The 17796-nt window shown below is 40.8% G+C and overlaps 1 protein-coding gene across 3 annotated transcripts; it reads right to left on the bottom strand.

Moving 5' to 3' along the window:
• Positions 1-523: 523 nt before the first annotated feature.
• Positions 524-16416, bottom strand: TMEM123 (transmembrane protein 123). Of its 3 annotated transcripts, none has more exons than XR_006103153.1 (4): positions 14143-16416; positions 8688-8933; positions 5009-5162; positions 524-2977 (listed from the first exon to the last, which is right to left on the bottom strand). XR_006103153.1 is itself a non-coding variant. In XM_042460798.1 (3 exons), exons 1-3 carry the CDS (start codon positions 8941-8943, stop codon positions 2953-2955), a joined length of 435 nt encoding a protein of 144 aa, XP_042316732.1. In that variant the 5' UTR covers positions 8944-11837; the 3' UTR covers positions 524-2952. The 3 variants fall into 3 exon arrangements, 1 of the variants encoding a protein (XP_042316732.1); XR_006103154.1 differs by lacking the exon at positions 14143-16416 and adding an exon at positions 11943-14105; XM_042460798.1 differs by lacking the exon at positions 14143-16416 and having other exon boundaries at positions 8688-11837.
• Between the last annotated feature and the right edge of the window lie 1380 nt (positions 16417-17796).

Genomic DNA, 17796 nt, shown 5'->3' on the forward strand with positions numbered 1-17796 from the left:
ACTGCTCAATAATGCAGTTTTCACTGCAAGGGCTGGTCTTTCCATGAAGTAGAACGAGATGGTTGTCTTAAAGGGGATTACAGGGCAGTAGTAATTACAAAAAAGCATATGCGGAAGCCTGAAAAGGACTACACAACATTTTGTTGCTAGTCCTTCCTCAAGCTAGGCACTGTTCATTTGGATTGCCATCAATAAGTGATTGTGCCCCGAGGATGGCACATCTTTTTGTTGAATCATTTTTAGAGAGGATACCTAGGCTGCTGCTGAGAAGCTACAAAAAGGGTGGTATGTTTCCTAGAGCTAAGTTGCTACTGTCCCATAAAGTTCATATGGCTTGGCCATTTTCCATACAGTTCTTGGGCTCCCTCCCTCACCAGATGGTAAGATCTGGCATTTACCATTTCAAAATGACCCACTGAGAAATTCAGAACTTTCCCTTGTCATACCAGATCCCCGCACAAGAGGAAGCACTTTGCTGAAAGATAGATCATACAGAATAGGGAAAAGTCACACACCGATTTCATATTGTCACAGTGATTTTATACTGTCAACCATTAATCAGGTTTTGAACTGGATCAGGGCTGGGGAAACTAGCACTCAGGCCATGTTTGGACTATACATCACATCATTTCTTTCCACTAACTGGATGAGGGCTGATGGGAATTGGAGACCAACAAAATCAGGAAGGTCAATATATGACAAAGGTTACATATTTGAGAACAATATACAACTCTATCCCCTCTGACCTGTGAATACTATTCCAACATTTGTAAAGACAGTTAACCTTGAGAAACCAACATTACATTTTCATTAACTTTTATTTCTGTAAAAGATATGAGAAAGATGAGCTAAAATTAAATATGTATTGTAGGTCAATAACACACACACACCTCAAGAAGTCTTATCAAACTCAAATATTTCCTACTGACAAAATTATGGCTGCTGCACAAAAGCCTTTTTCTTTTTACTGAATTTTTAAGTTTACAGTTTGGCGAACTTGTGCAAAAGAAGGTATGCGTTACAATACCATTAAAATTTTTATCTTAAAATAGTTGTCATCCTTGTCCTTTTGAAGAAAAAAAAATGATGAAAAAGTAGCAGAAATTCCAAGTCTCAATCTTCTCGCTAAATGAACAATCATTTTTACAAGAATCACAATCGCATACCCTTGAGAAAAGGGGAACTGTCACAAAACACCCCAGAAAAACAAACATCTACATAACAAACTGGCATCAGCTTTATAACCCTTTCAAGTGAGACTGTTTCCTTTCCAAAATACAGGAAACTGCAGTATGTTGGAGTGCTGAAAATTACAACCTCTGTCCAATTAAATGCAATTAACAAAAGTTTCCAGCAGAAAGGGAATGTTTTTAAACCTATTTTAGTCTGTCGCGTGGAAATTTTTCTAAGCAATGTACTTGTTTTGAGTTTCAACTGAGAAGACAGCAAATAATGACAACCTCATCTCAAAGCACCCTAGTCTGGAGACCACCAAAGCAATGAAAAGTTAGTTGTTTTGAACAACTCAGAATCCCTCCTTATTGCCATGATGACTGGAGGATTCTGGAAGACAGGATCCAAAACAAAGAATTTTTCAAAGCTCTCCATAGTTACACACATTTTGATATGCATTCCATTCAGAACTTTAGGACGGGGGCAACAGAAATTCCACACACACACACACACACACACCCCAAAGCTCTGGTTACCTTTACATCTTCTGGTCAATGGTTGGCATTCAAAAGAATATGGAGATAAAAGTGGCAGACGTTATCCTGCGTACACTGTTTTTCAAAACTGTCACCTATCCCCAGCCTAAATATATATTCAAGTTTAAAATCCTCAGTGGAAATTGATTCACCTCAATTGCCTTTTGTACTTTACATATACCTGAATGGAGACCAGTGATATATATAATTGCTATGTGCCTGTGTGAATGCACAGTATGTGGCAGAATAATCACAGAAGTGCCTAGTTGAAACTAGGCAATATTTGGGCATAAGACCCAATAAGTATGATCTCCTTTGGGCTTCATTTCTGTTATGGTGAATATAAGCTGAATATATATTACACAACTTTTCCAAGATTGTGTTAATTCTTATCTTAGAACATAACACCTGTGTGTGTCTACCTTTATGACAAGAACAAAGTTATTCATGTCCCAAATCTCAACATACACCTTAAATACAGCCAGGATTGGTACACAAAGATGACTGCTTTCAAAAGCAGCCCAATGATAAAACAAAAGCTATCCCTTCATCCAAGGCAACCCTAAGTACAACACAAACACCATGTCTTGCAACTCATTTCTTGGCATCATAAAGTAGACAAATATTTTCTTAAACTTTCAACAAAACACACACAATGTTTTAAATTCCCCAGATTATTAACAAAAAATATTTCCCCTCAATCCACAAAAAATATTTCCTCTTAATCTACAAAACTAATACAAACAATCTGAGAATGTTGCTTTTGGTCTACCTGCTTACCTTGGAAAGGAAACTGTTATTTTGTCCAGAATGGTTTGATTCATCTATTCTACAAAAAAAGACATGCAGCTTACAGAGTGGCAAAAGGTGAGCGTGTTGACACAACACTGATACCACAGGCTGTGTTTCATCATGGAGGCGATGTCTCTGATCCTCTGTGCGTAACAACTAAGTGGCAGCAATGATTAATTAAGCTCTTCCATAAAAGATAAAAAGTGGTCATTTAAAAAGGCACCAGTTGTATAGATTCCTTACAGCTCTTCATCTGAAACATTTTGAATTATTCAGTGTGCTTATGGAGTTCCTCACAATCTTGCAGGGAGGTGCATGTCAAGAAAGGAATGAGACACCCTGTGTAAGCTGTGACCAATTTTTTCATGAAGACTTTTGTCATGAAGGCTTTTTTTGGAGGGTAAAATGTTTCTAAAACCAGCGAAATTGTGTGGGGGTTCACTTTTTGTCTTTAAATGATGGCATCATGTTCATCACTGGAAAAAAAGACAAAAGATTACTTTATTATAAGTAGCATCTGAGACAGAATTTTAAGAAATATTAAAGTTCAATTAACTATTACATAACTTCCTTGGACTACATTCTGTTCTGGCAAAGGCCTATAGTTAGACTCAGATTAGCCTACTTCATAGGGGTGTTGTGAGGATAAGAGTGGTAGGCATACACACACACACACACACACACACACACACACACACACACACACACACACCTGTTCTACAGTCAGGATAGTTTGGAAGACTGTAACCCTGATGAAGCAGAGTGACAAAAAACAGCAACCCAATAATGGAAAAGAATGGACATTTGCTTTGGTTCCAGGAAATGGTTCTGCAGAAGACAGGGATATGGAGGATGTGAAAGTGTTAAATTCCTTATTCAGTGAAAGAGGATGGGGGGTTTGATGAGAAAAGGAAGGTCAAAGAAGGAAAACCAGTCTTTCCTTCTAACTTCCCTAAGCCTGGTCTGATCCATATTTTCTTGGGAATAATATATACAGGCTGAGCTACTAAGGCTGTGTCCTTCCATCATGAGAATACCATCCAACTTGTGTACCCTTTGCTCTATGGCCAGAGTAGGCCACAGTGATCACACAGAAAAGTAAATGGGTGTTATATGGTACAAAGCTGGGGAAGGGAGTAGAACATGCTCTGTGTGACACACAATTATGTCAGGGGTTCCTTCAGCAAGCAGGTCTTGCTTCTGTTCCTCACTCCACCATGCATTTTGCAAGAAAATATGTGACTAGAAACACTGGGGGGAAAATAAGGATTTTTAAAGCATTATTATTAAGGAGGAAGACGGAAGCCGGTTGCCTAGACAAGGAGTATATGTCAGGGATCTGAAGTCAGTACTGGATGGGGGATTTGGGGAACTGCAGTCCAGAAAGGTAACTTTTTCAAGCTCTGTGCAGTTTGAAAGCAACGACAGCAAAAGCAAGACAGTCAACCGCAGATGGACCCCAAGGTTTAGCCCTGCATGTGGCAGAAAATTCCTTGCACAAACTAGAGTCTATGGCCACATGGGAATCCACAACTGCAAAAACAAAAATAAAGAGATAAAACTGCTTCTGAACTTCACTGTTAGGAATGGAAATGCCAGCAGTATCTACCACAAGCCAAGTATGTTTTCCCCCTTCTTATTATTTTCTTTTCTGGGTATAGGAAATTGAAATAAAACAAAAGAATGAAAAAATGAAAAAAAATTGAGTTACTTCATGATTGAAGCGTCTACAGAATGAAAAAGTAAAGTCTGGCGTGAAGGCAAAAAGGAAAAGGCATTCCCATCTTGGGATCAGGCTACGTGCATGTTTGTAAGCCCTGTGTTTTGTAAAAAGCAGCAGGGCGTACGGAAATTTGCTGCTGATTAGTAAAAAGAAAATTAGAGATCCGGCAAATGGCTAAAGGAGTTCAAAAGAGGGGATATTGCAGAGGGCCTGCCCTTTACCAAGGTTGACCAAATCAAAGGAAGTCATCTCACATCAAGAGAAAACCTCTCATTGTTAAGAGCAACTACAAAGGCAGTGCAACTTCCCCACTGATGCAAGGCGTGCTGATCATGCATATCACAGGAACAACAATCGCCACAAAAATCACAATTGGGAGGAAAGCAAGGAGGGGCATTTAGAGTTTGATTGTATATGTCTGTGTTACACAGAGTATGTAAGGGTCAGGAAGTTTCGTCCAAAAGCACCTCTGATGCTCCAGCTTAAAAGGTACAACTTTACCCCCAGTACAGCCACCATCACCTGCAGTACTGTGTTATGCCCCTAGCAGCACTGTGCAAACATTAGGAAAGTATATTTGCATGCTACTGGCAAGGGCCCATGTGCTTTTGGGGCCCACTGGAACCACAGAAGGTAGGAACATAGGAGAAAGCTTTCTAGCAAGTGAGATCATTGCTTAGTGTAGCTCAGGTGGTGAAGATATGCATTTAATAGTAATAAGGAGGAGTACAGCATCTTTGTGCTCATGTTACCTATCAACAAAGAGTCTCCCACACCAACTTACATGGTTCGGTACTGAACACCCCTCTTTGTGTGGTAGGTTTTGCATCCAACGTAGCCAATCGCTATTAGTCCTAATGTCAACACAATGCCACCTATAAAGCTGGCAGCACTGAATCCTGATGATGATGCTTGAGCTGCAGCAGCTTTTGGAGTAGCTAAAAGAAACACACATACACACATATTAATATATTGCTGCTGCAGTTTCATTTTTTCCACCACATTCAACAATCTTAGATCCAAAGACACTGCAGATATAACCCAGTTTGAGACCGCTTTAACAGCCATGGCTCAATGCTAAGGAATTCTGTGAATTGTAGTTTTGTGAGACATTAAGCCTACTCTGCCAGAGAGAGCACTGGTGCCACAAAAAAAACCCAATTCCCAGGATTCCCTAGCCTTGAGCCAGGACAGTAAAAGCAGTCTAAAACTGGATTATTTCTGCAGTGTGTTTTGGACGTTTTTGGCAGCTGCTCTAAGTTGGGAACAAGGATGGGTGAGAATTTTATATCAGTTGCTTTCTGGTAAGAATTCATAATATTCTCAAATGTCTTGATGTTTTAAAAATCCAAATGCTGGAAAAAATAAAACTGAACATTCCTCCCATCTCTTGTTGGGAGAACTTCTTCAATTTTCCTCCAAGACACTTCAGATGAATCACTGCATTGGGTGACTGTGGTCATAATCATTGATCATAACAGGCAAGTTGTGTGTGCATTTTGAAGAACTTGCTGCTTCTTCATCTGCAAGGATGACACCTCCGTAAGAACTCACAATCTTGCACTACCAGCATCTTGTCTTTAACCAGGGTAGTTCCTTGCCTTCCCAAAAATGTGCAATGAAGGTAGCGTTCCAGTGTGTTAAAATTAAGAGTATTATTCACTACTTTTTTTTAGTTCCTTCAACTTTTCCTGATGAGACACTCTGATAGCCAAGCACCTCACCATCTTTGCAGTCCTCCTACAGATTTGTTCTAAATAAATTCTACATTTGTCAGTATCTATATTGAATTACAACATCCATATTCTAAAATGGAACAGATCACACAACTACAAAGAACTGTGTCTTCCATTGTGAAATCCACTTTGCACAGAAGCCTGGACAGGTTTACACACAGATGATGTTCAGGAGATTGGTGAAATCTTTCTTGCTTAGTATGGCCTTTGTGACCCTTGGGCAAGCACTGGGACATTTGGCTCTTATCGTTTTACCATAATGGCTTATTCTGTATGGGTTTTGTTCTCACAATTTTGTTCTTGCAGTGCCTTTTTTTAAAAAAAGATGTAATTTTCTGTTAAGTCTCTTTCTGGGCACATGTAGTATACAAACGCAAAAATGAATACAATATGTCATGCTTGCATATGGTAAACATACACTCATGTAGTTACATGATGGCTGCAACACACCACCCTTCTGCTGTGTACTGACATTGTGCAAACAACTGGGTATCTGCCTACACATCTGTTTATTGTCCCATTCTATAATAAGGAATGCATTCTAATAAGGAATGCACTGTGGCTATTTCAGCATTCCCAATGAATCAAGTGGTACTTTGAAGGAGCAGCTAAATGCAGTAGTTACACACCATTCAATAATGTGCAACTGAATCATTGGTCAGTGTCATCCAAAGCATACCCACTGAGCTGTGAAGTTGAAGGATTTCATGGCCGGTATCCATAGTTTTTTGTGGGGTTTTTTGGGCTATGTGGCCATGTTCTAGAAGAGTGTATTCCTGACATTTCGCCAGCATCTGTGGCTGGCATCTTCAGAGAATATAACCCACTGAATCAATTACTGAATGGTGAGTCAACAAGTATGTAAATTCAATTGAATTAAAATCTCTAGCTGGAACTAAGGAACAAGATTTAGGCCCGTGTGAAGTATTTAGCATATCTTGATTTCAGTAAACCCTTTGACTAGGTCCCCCATGATGTTACTGCAAACAAGCTAGTAAAATGTGGGCTAGACAGTACAACTTGTTAGGTGGATTAGTAATTGGTTGACTGGCCAAACTGAAAAGGTGCTCAGCAATGGCTCCTCTTCATCCTGGAGAGAAGTGACCAGTGGGGTACCACAGGGTTCTGTCCTGGGCCCAGTGCTATTCAACATATTTTATCAATGAGTTAGATGAAAGAATACGGGGCATGCTTATCAAATTTGCAGATGATACCAAATTAGGAGGAGTAGCAGAGGACAGGATCAAAATTCAAAATGACACGAATAGATTAGAAAGCTGAGCCAAAACTAACAAAATAATTTTCAGCAGGGAGAAATGTATGTTATTTCACTTAGGCAGAAAAAAAATGAAATGCATAGATATGGCGGGCACTTGGCTTAACAACAGTACATGGGAAAGGAATCTAGGAGTCCTAGTAGACCAAAATTTGAACAGGAGTCAAAAGTGTGATGTGGCAGCTAAAAAGGCCAACGCAATTCTAGGTTGCCTCAGTAGAAGTATAATATCTAGAAGGGAAGTAATAGTGCCACTCTATTCAGCTTTGGTCAGGCCTCACCTGGAATCCTGTGTCCAGTTCTGGGCACCAGAGTTCAAAAAAAATGTTGACAAGCTGGAGCATGTCCAGAGGAGGGGGACTAAAATGGTGAAGGGTCTGGAAACCATGCCCAATGAGGAGAGACTTACGGAGGTGGGGATGTTTAGCCTGGAGAAGAGAAGGTTAAGAGGTGATATGACAGCCCTGTTTAAGTAATTAAAGGGGTGTCATGTTGAAGATGGAGCAAGTTTGTTTCTGCTGCTCCAGGGAGTAGGACACAGAAAAATGGATGCAGGATACAGGAAAAGAGATTCCATCTAAACAATAGAAGGAACTTCCTGACAGTGAGAGCTGTTCGACGGTGGAACACACTCCCTTGGAGAGTGATGCAGTCTCCTTCCTTGGAGATCTTTAAACAGAGGTGGGATGGCCATCTGTTGGGGTGCTTTGATTGTGTGTTCCTGCATAGCAGAATGGGGTTGGACTGGATGGCCCTTGAGTTCGCTTCAAACTCTTATGATTCTATAAACACATGAGAACCAGCATGGAGTAGTGGTTTGAGTGTTGGATTAGGACTCTGAGAGACCAGGGTTTGAATCACCACTCAGCCACGGAAATGCACTGGATGGCCAGTCAAATCTCTCAGGAAGGCAGTGGCAAACTTTTCAGAACATATCTTGCCAAGAACCCCCTGCCCTGAATTCATTTGTCTCTCTCACCTAATGCAGATTCACTGAATCAACAGGAATCTGATAAATCAATACATATATAATTTCCATTGATTCAATAGGTCTATTCCATTAGCTAACAACTGCATTTAGGCTCCCATGATAGATTCATCTTAGGGATGCTGTAAGTTGAAAACAGCAATAACAAATTCAATACATCCGCTGCACAACAGTCAATAGAGTACAAATGCATGTGTAAGGGATATAGACAGGTGTATAACACCAAGAGGATTCTGGCCTTTATAAACACAATATACACAGAAGCCCATTCTCAGAAACATTGTAACATATCAGATCTTTTGTGAAATTCTAAGTGCCCATTACTGTAGTTTTTACTATTCTTTAAAAAAACAAACCACCCTTGCTTCAACAGCCTCAAACTGAAAGTCCAAACAGACTCATATAAGGCAGTCCATACAAAAATATTTGGGAGTCCAATAGGTAAGGAAAGATCAGCACATACCCGTCACAGACACAGAAGGCAACACTGGTTTGGGAGTTGTGACTGTCACATTAAATTTTGCTGGTGTGGGTTTTACAGCTTCAGTAGTGACCTCTTTGGAAGGAGATGTGGGTTTGGAGGCCACAGTGGGTTTGGGAGCAGTTGTGTTTTTGGCTGTGGTAGCAGAAATCACAGAAGGGGCAGCTGTGGTGTTTGCTGCAGCTGGAGTTGTACTGGAGGTAGCATTGCTTGTTGAATTCGAAGGGCCTGTCAACATTACACAACAATGGACATTATTACACTGTAGCACATATTAAAAGGAATTGCACAACACAGATCTTTCAGAAAAACAAAAAAGTTAATTAAGCATGGGAATTTAAAGGAGTTTATATATCCCTTGCTTTGCATACCAACAAACTGCTTTGCAACAAATATAAAGCAGCAAACAATTTAACAGGGCTGTTCAGGAATATATAAAATGCACTAGTTTTTAACAATCATAAAAGTATGTGCCAAGTACACAGACACAGAAAAGGGTTTCTAGAACCAGGATGACACTGCTAAGGGTTCCAACCTTCAACTGCTACTTGCCCAAAAGCAAAGGTATCTCCAGATAGTCTTAAAGAATAGGCCAGTTTATATATGGATGGTAGTGCTGATCTAAATACTGTATAAGGATTAGACCAGGTGTAGGGAACATGTATCTCACCAGATGTTGTTGGATTGCAACTTTCATCAGTCCTAGCCAAACAGTGTTTATAGCAAGGGATTCAGGGAGCTCCAGTTCAACATCCCCAGGAAGGCCCCATTCTCCATTTCTGGATTATAGTGACAATGCTCCGAAGTAAAGTTTACCCTCCACATTTGCAGCTTTGACTAATGTGCTCTCTCTAGAAATCTCTAGGTCCTCTAGTGTTTCTCTGCCACAAGTTGGCCATAAGGTTGTGCTGGATGACCTAGAGATTTAGGCATTTATAGGTCCTCCAGTGTGATTTTATGGTCAACGTTTGGCAGAGGTTGACCATAGTTATGCTAGGTACCTAGAGATTCTTAGAGGTGTTCTCTCAGATCCTTCAAAGCCAATCGGCCATTTGGAGCATGGAGGGCTGTGATGCTGCAGGATCCTCAAACCACTCACTCCTGCCAGCAAGCGATGCTGAGAGAAAAAGAAGCAGGGATCCTGCAGAGACCTGTTGCAACTCTTCATCATAGTGTTGCTGACTGGTGGTAGGGGGATGGCCATGCTACTCTACAGTACCCTATAGACCTCCATTGCTTGGAACGGCTGACTCAGTTTTAAGGTGGGTTTCAGGTGTCTGGCCATCGTTGGCAATAAATATTACTGGAATATCTAGCATAACTTAAGAATGAATATGTTATCCTACCAGAAGCACTGGAAACCATGGACAAGTCTTTTAATTTCATTTTCACATTGTTCATCTTTAAATCTGTTCCAGCCTGTTTTCCTCATAGGGTTTCTGAACTTTTAAAATCTCTAACAAATGCATACAGATTTCACACATATTTCTCCTAAGATATGCATTTGTGTATACATTTTTATCTTTTTGTCATTGTGTGCCTTCAAATCCTTTATCTAATTCTAATACAAGAAAATATCCCTAATATAGTGAGCCTTTGTATGCTACTTTCATTAATACCCTCATAACATTGCATTAAAAAAAAAACAAGTTGGAGTACAAACTTCAGAAAACTGCAAATAACTGGGTTTCATTTCCTGCATTGTTTCCAAAAGTCTGAACTAGGAAAGTTTGCATTAAGATGCACAGACACCTCTCACTTACCATGACTTCATATCTGCTACTCCCTTTGATTATCTACATATGAAACAGCTGATTACCAATTAACATAGGAAAAAACAACAACCCTGCACTTAGTGCAACCAGTTTCAAACATGGGAAAAAGCAAGGTGTCAGCCAGAACTTGTGAAGCCACATTCCATTCTTTGTTTTATGCCTGGCAAGCTGTACACCTCCCCATCCACTGTGGACCCTGTCAAATTTTAACCAATGAGAAAAAGAAGTGCTGGGGTGGGATTATATGTATGTTAAATGTAGATTTCTTACTGATGCAGGCAGAAAATAGTGCAGCTCCACTGCCGAATGAAAGCATGCTTCTTATATCAAAGCACAGAGGCTTGACAAATTTGTGCTTTCTGCTAGCACATCAAGGAGATGTGTTCTAGCACAGTTCTTTCCCCATGCTACTTGCAGGCTGTCTAGTACAATCCTCTGCTTGTGAAAAACATACAATTTTAGAGTATGCAAAAAGTTGGATGTTCAAATTCCATTTGAAGACCTAGACAGAACCAGCATGATTTGACCAGTGGACTACAACTCTGGGGATCAGGGTTTTAATTCCATCTTGGTCATGTAAAAACCCATTGGATGACCTTGGGCAAGTCACATTCTCTCAGCATCAGAGGAAGGCAAAAGCAAACCCCCTCTGAACAAATTTTGCCAGGTGTGATAGGTTCTACGCCTTTGGGATGCCATAAGTCAAAATTGACTTAAAGACAGACAACGACAACAACAACTGAGGGAGAGCCCACCAACCCAAGTATTTGCTCCTAGTCACACTGCTCTTATTCAGAGCTTGGAAAATTTACTTTTTGTACAGCAGCCTCGCAGAATCCTGCAGCCAGCATAGCCCATGAGATTCTGGGTAACTGTCATCCAAACAAGTCACTTATCCAAGCTCCCTCCTCACCATCATGGAGTTTCTCCTAATGTTCTTAAGAAAGCTACCTTCCTCCTGTAACATAAGCCCAACAGATCCAGTCCTGCTTCAATACAAATTGCTCCCCCTGTTGCTTGTGACAACTCTTCAGATAATTACGACATTTTTTTTCTACTTAGGTCAGTAGTGGGCAAATGCCAGTGGTTAGGGCACACACTGAGTGCCCATAGGGGGCCTTGGGGAGAAATCTTGCCAGGGGGGAAGGGGGGCACAGAAATTTTGCAACTTCCAGTTCACTTTCTGCTGTCTGTTTTTAAAGGCCTCTCCAAATCTTAAATCAGCCTTCAAAAGTGGCTTCCGTGCCTCTTAGGAGCTTTTGGTGGCAATTCCACATACACCCCTGCAAAAAAATTTTTTAAGGTGGGCTGTTGAGAGCCCAGGGAGGTCAACCTTTCACACCTGTGACTTTAAAATGTCTTTAAAACAGGGTTAGCCGTGGTCTGTACTTGGATGAGAGACTGCCAAGGAATAGCAGGTGCTATTTGGTTATATTTCAGAGAAAGGATAATGGCAAAGCACCTCTGAGTTTTCTGAATATGGTCAAGAAAACACTCTGAAATTCATGGTATCCTCTTGAAGACACATCCTACCTGCAAAACAGGGAAAAAATTGAAATACACAATCCCTGCCATTTGTAGATAGAAGTGACACAGATTATTCCATCATTTCAGTTCTCTACTTCTTTCCCCTGCCTGCACTAACATGGTCACTTCAACAGTTAACAGAGCACTGTGGCAAGTTATCACTTGGTGAATGAATGTTTTTACCCTGGTGAGTGGCTGACAGTACAAATTCACTGGTGAATGGTTAGCAATATGAAATGCGTGTGATGGATGAAATTCCTTGTAATCTTACTGTTTAAAAGGCATGATGAGACATGAGCCACAGTAGAGGAAGAAGAGCCTGGGAGGAAGTTTCTGGTTAAGGTTAGGAAGGCTACAGAAATAAGAGGAGCATGAGACCGGAAAACAGACAGTTGTGGGACAGAAATAAGGGCAAGAAGTTTACAAAACAGCCCATGGAAGGGATCCAAACCTCAAACCTAAGTGAAGGCAGGCAACAACAGTTGCCCAGCCATTACTGCTGGAAGGCTTTTGGAAATGAATAGCCAAATTAATTCTATGTTTCCCTCAAAGTCAGTAGAGCAGGACTAAGCAGCAGTTTCTGAAATTGATCTACAAGCCTGCAAGGACATGAATGGGGCAAGGAAGGCATCAGTATGCCTTAACCCATTTACAGAATTCCTATGGCAAGTTAGGGCATTACAAAAAATTATTTGTTGGCTGGAAAAAAAAGTTGTCATGGGGTTTCAGCATAGAATACAAGAGGAACGCTCCATGCCCTAAGGAGTTTACATATCTGACATAAGAAAACAAAAGGAGATACAGAAACAAACAAACAAACCCCAGAACCCCCATAGACGTATTTACATGTGTTCCAGCTCAGAGTTGCATCAAGGCAACCAGATGTTATCAGATGTTTGGACTGCAACTCCCATCAGCCCCAGACAGCAAGGCCAATTATGGGGATTATGGGTACTGTAGTCTAAAAAATCTAGAGGCCATCAAAATGCAGAAAGGTAAGGTTTCAGCAAAAAAGAAAAAAAATCCCATAGAAACATTATGAGAAGGAGCTGAAGGAAATAAGAGGATCCACACTGTAAATCTGTTAACAAAATAGATATTATATTCCTGACCATTACTTTTTGAACAGAAAATCTGGTACCAGAGGCAGAAATAACATGGAAAGAATAGGGATATGTCCCTACATAAAAAGGAAGAGTACAGTGCCATTTTCACAGCTCATGCATTGCATTTTTTACTGCAGGCATGCTCCCGCAAACTGACACAGAAAGTATGTGCTTCTCTAGCCTTCCTTTATTGTCCGCCTACTACCGATGCAGCTAAAACAAACCCTCCAGCTAAAATAGGACAAGGAGAAGTGGATCCTGAGGGCTTAAAAGCACTTTGAGAAAAGGAACTTTTCTGGAGCAGGAAAAAACAAGCTTGCTCCATACTCTGTTAAACGCTTGGTTAACTGAGGTGTATCTGTATAGGTATTCCAAGAAGCCATTCCTAATGTACTGGGAAGTAAACAAAAGAGAAAGATATAAGAATTCCTCTGGAAATACATTGTCTTGTACTGACTCAGACTATTAGTATATCTAGACCAAAATCAACCAGTCCACCACCAGAAAGGGTCTGGGAGGAGGCAGAAATTGAACCTGGACCCTTCTTAATGCAAACTATGTTCTCTATGGCTGACCCTATGGACTTTCCTTTGAGAATTTTTCACCATGTCGTCTTGTATTTCACAGCAGTTGTCACATATATAGGAATTTTATTTTCAATCTGGAAAAGCAACATTAATCCAGAGTCTTTATCTGCACGCAGAAAACAGTAATTACAGTTGAAATGAAGGCACTGAAACTAGCAAAGTTTTCCACAAAAGCAACTCTAGTGCATTTTGCAGCATATCTTCAGTTTTAAAAAAGGAAGTTGTGGGGATAGTCATCTCTGGTTTATTGTAAATAGACCAGCTGTGGTTTCAGAAATGAAACTGCACACATAAAAATGAAACTGCACACATCCCCAAACAAGTCTCATCATGTCGACCTCTCTTGTAATACAAGAGCATACTTAATGGGCTCCAAAGCTCAGTTCAAAACCAGTATTAATTAAGGCTGAAACATCACAGGACATTTCACTGAAGTACTCACCTTGTAGCAATTAAGAAGTTCAGCTCCTTGGCAAAGCATGCATGAAATACAGGAAGAGATGAAATACATTTTCTAACCAGAGTTCAAAGGCTGATAAGCCAACTCTCCAAATCAGAATAGACTTTGTTAAACATCAAAACATGCTTTATTTAACATAGTATTTCAATAGTTTAAAAAAAGTTAAACCCAAATGTTTTTGTTGTTGTTGTTGTTATCTCTCAGGGTCTCTCACCCAGCATGAGCCGCTCACTAGCCATGATGAACAAGAGATTCTGAGAGTTGTGGTTCAAACATGCACATTTTCTAAGCTTGAACTTTTATATCTGATATGGAACAGACCTATAGATATACCTGTTGCATACAAGGGAAAGAAGGTTAGATTTTGGAGAACCACAAAACCAGTCACTGCTTCCTTGAAGGCAACTCCTAAAACAACCATGGGACGTTTTGGGCCGTCACACTCCAAATATTTTGTTTTCTCCAAAACAAGGAGGAGAGCTCTGATTTTGCTGGGGACCACCACACGCAGGAAGGGAAGCATAATAATATCCTTCCCAGTTGTTCCCAGCCAATATCCTCTCCCTATTTGCAGCACTTATGTAAAATGTAGACGATAAACTGCATACTATGTAGTAAAGGTAAAGATTTTCTTTTGACAAGATTGTCTGATTGTGTCTGACTGCTGGAGGTGGTGTTCATCTCCGTTACTAAGCTGAAGAGTCAGCATGTGAACATGTAGCCAACATGACTGTACAAAATGGTGTTACCTTCCCAGCAAAGTGGTACCTATATATCTACGTGCACTTTTTACATGCTTTTGAATTGCTAGGTCAGCAGAAGCTGGGACTAGTGACAGTAGCTCACCCCATTATGTGGCACCTGGGTCTCTTCAGAATCAGTGTCTTAATCGCTGAGCCATACTATGTAATAGCAGTGGGCATCTTCCAGGACCGAAATATACTTCTAGAGATCATTTGTGGACCATACAACTGGGTGGCATTCTTTAAAAAAATGAAAATGATCAGGAGTTCATTTCCAAAGGGGGTGATGGCAGAGTATGAAAGAGCCACCTTCAACGCTAGGGATCTGCTATGTCTGGAAGGTATCTAGAAGAAGCAATCCATTTTCTTTTTCTTTAGACAATACAGACTGGTGTGAGGGGCCTTCAAAAACAGTCTGTATTTTCTATGATTCTCACCTTGCTTAACATGCTATTCAGTTTGATCCTCAGGTCTCAATAGAAAGGTATAAAATGTACTTCTCTAATGGCAGTTACCTTTTACCTAATAATGGAGCAGCCCCAAAGCATTTTGCATGTTGACAATTACAGCACAGGTACACAAATCCAGATGTGGGACTGTGTCTACTTTCTAATTCACAATCAAAGTAGGCCTTTCCATTAATCAGAGTGAGGGAGCTGCCTCATGCAGCAGTTGTGGGTTGTGGGGGGAAGGCAGCCGTGTCCTCCCTCCATCTGTTCCTCTGTTGGGAGGACAGAGCTTTGGGCCCCCTAAATTAGACTGCTGGGTTAGGTGGAGTGGAGAATACCAAGTCATCACGGGGGTTGAAGTAAGTTTCAGCCATCAGTGCAATCATCTTCCAGCCATCAAACTGGGAGGGAGGCCATTTTGTTTGTCACTGCTCCTTCTGTCTGAGCATTACTTGTGAAAGCGTCTGTGCAGGTACAGAGCTTACAGGTATAGGTTCCATATGTGCCATCAAGTTTTCCATTACTCAGGAATCCCAACTCCTTACAGGTTCTTCCTTGAGCTTGGAAACGTTACATTTTTAGACTACAACTGTCAGAATCTTTGGGCCATACTGACTTAGGGAGTTTGTGAGGTACACACTGAAAAAAGTTAGCTTTCTAAGCTCTAACACCTGCACAAATTATGCTACGCAAACAGATAAATCTAGCAATTGTGTATATGTGTGTGTGTTTCTGTGTATTGCACCTTCAATTCTTCTATGCTTTAGACCATTTATGAAGAGTCAACTCATCCAGAAAGAGAAAGGTAGGTAGGTAGGTAGATAGATAGGAATACAAACACAAGATGGCTCTAAAAATATAAGTCAATGTTACGTTTTGTTGGGAAAGGAGAAAGGAATGATAAACTACACCACATCTTGCTCTGACTTGCCCATGGCACAGTGCCTAGCCATGGCTCCTTCCAAGCAGATAATTAGTCTATGATGAAACACTCAAGTGTGGTTTCTCCCCCCCCCCCCCCATGCCTCTGTTGCATATCCAAACAGAGAAATGGGAGCTTTGTGTTTGGATAAACATCACCAAAATAAGTTTATCAAATGGCCAACACCCCCCACCCTGCCATAATGCAATAACTTTGAGATAAAGAATCAAGTATACACAAACAGAGAGAAAGAGCAACCAACCAACTTGTAGCAAATGTATATTGACATTTATAAAGTTCTTTCTACTAACAACAAAGGTAGCAGGAGTCAATATGTAAGGTTAATTGCGTAACGAACATAAAAAAACCCTCAGTTGCTTGCTGTCTTTCAAGTAGCAGCATTCCTCTGACAAGAGATTTATTTCAAGCTGCATTCTTCCCATTCTGGCAGGAATGCAGTTCCAACCAACACATCAGGAGAAGGATATTTTTAAATGCATATTAGATGTTAACTCCCATCCCATCCATCCTGTAGATAAAATGGCCACTGGCGATTGGTAACAAAACTTGTAAATTAGTGATTTTCTTCAAATGTAAGTCATAGGGTCAACCAAAATGCTGCAGCTAGCATGACTAACCACAACTTAACATCTGAGTTGTCTGATTGTATAACTTGTTGTCTCTATGTGGAATCTCCTTCTTTGGAGATTTTTAAACAGAGGCTGAATGGCCATCTATTATGAGTGTTTTGGCTGTGTATTCTTTCATTTCAGGGGCTTAGATTGGATGACCCTTGTGGTCTCTTCCAACGCTATCATACAATCTTAGCAAAAGGCCTGTGGAGGAGAGGAAAGCTAAAGTTTTCCTGACATTTTCCTAGTATGAATCATACTAGGACTGCTAAAGGAAGATGCAGTGAATCCCTATCATGGCTTCCATGACCTTACATAGAAATGAATGTATCCAGCAAGAAGAAACAGAGGAGGGTATTAGAGAAGGGAGAGAACACAGGACAAATGGAAGGGATATTATCTGGGGAGTAATTATATATGTGTGTATGCATATTTACTAAACGATCCAGTGTACTGGTTAATAATAATAATAATAATAATAATAATAATAGTTTATATACCGCCCAATCACTGGGAATCCGAGCGGTTTACAACAGAGAGGATAATAGACGGTTCCCTGCCCTCTGGCTTACAATCTAAAAGACATGACACAAAAGGAGAAGGGAATGGTGGAGGGAAGGGGATGAGGTCCAGTGGTTCTTCTCTCCCCTTGAGGCCTGGACCAAGGCAGATGGACCGGAGGGAGGGCTCTTCTTCTTCAGGCTAGCCCTGATGGAGCTGGGCCAGCCTACTCTCTCCCTCACGGGCCAAAAGGTGACAGTTAAGGAGGGAGGGTGCTCTATCTTCAGACTAGCCCCGATGGAGCTGGGCCAGCCTATTCTCTCCCTTGCAGGCGAAGGATGACAGTTAAGGAGGGAGGAGCCTCTTTCTTCAGGCTAGCCCTGATGGAA

This window comes from Sceloporus undulatus, chromosome 3 (genome assembly GCF_019175285.1).
Source record: "Sceloporus undulatus isolate JIND9_A2432 ecotype Alabama chromosome 3, SceUnd_v1.1, whole genome shotgun sequence".
NCBI lineage: Eukaryota > Metazoa > Chordata > Lepidosauria > Squamata > Phrynosomatidae > Sceloporus > Sceloporus undulatus.

Bases quoted from the DNA above. Each gene is read 5' to 3' on its own strand.
- TMEM123 (XM_042460798.1), bottom strand. From the start codon at position 8,943: ATGTTGACAGGCCCTTCGAATTCAACAAGCAATGCTACCTCCAGTACA. The intron at 5,163-8,687 runs GTATGTGCTGAT...TGTTTCTTTTAG, and splicing joins GCCTTCTGTGTCTGTGACGG to CTACTCCAAAAGCTGCTGCA. The intron at 2,978-5,008 runs GTAAGTTGGTGT...CTTTTTTTCCAG, and splicing joins GGTGTTCAGTACCGAACCAT to TGATGAACATGATGCCATCA.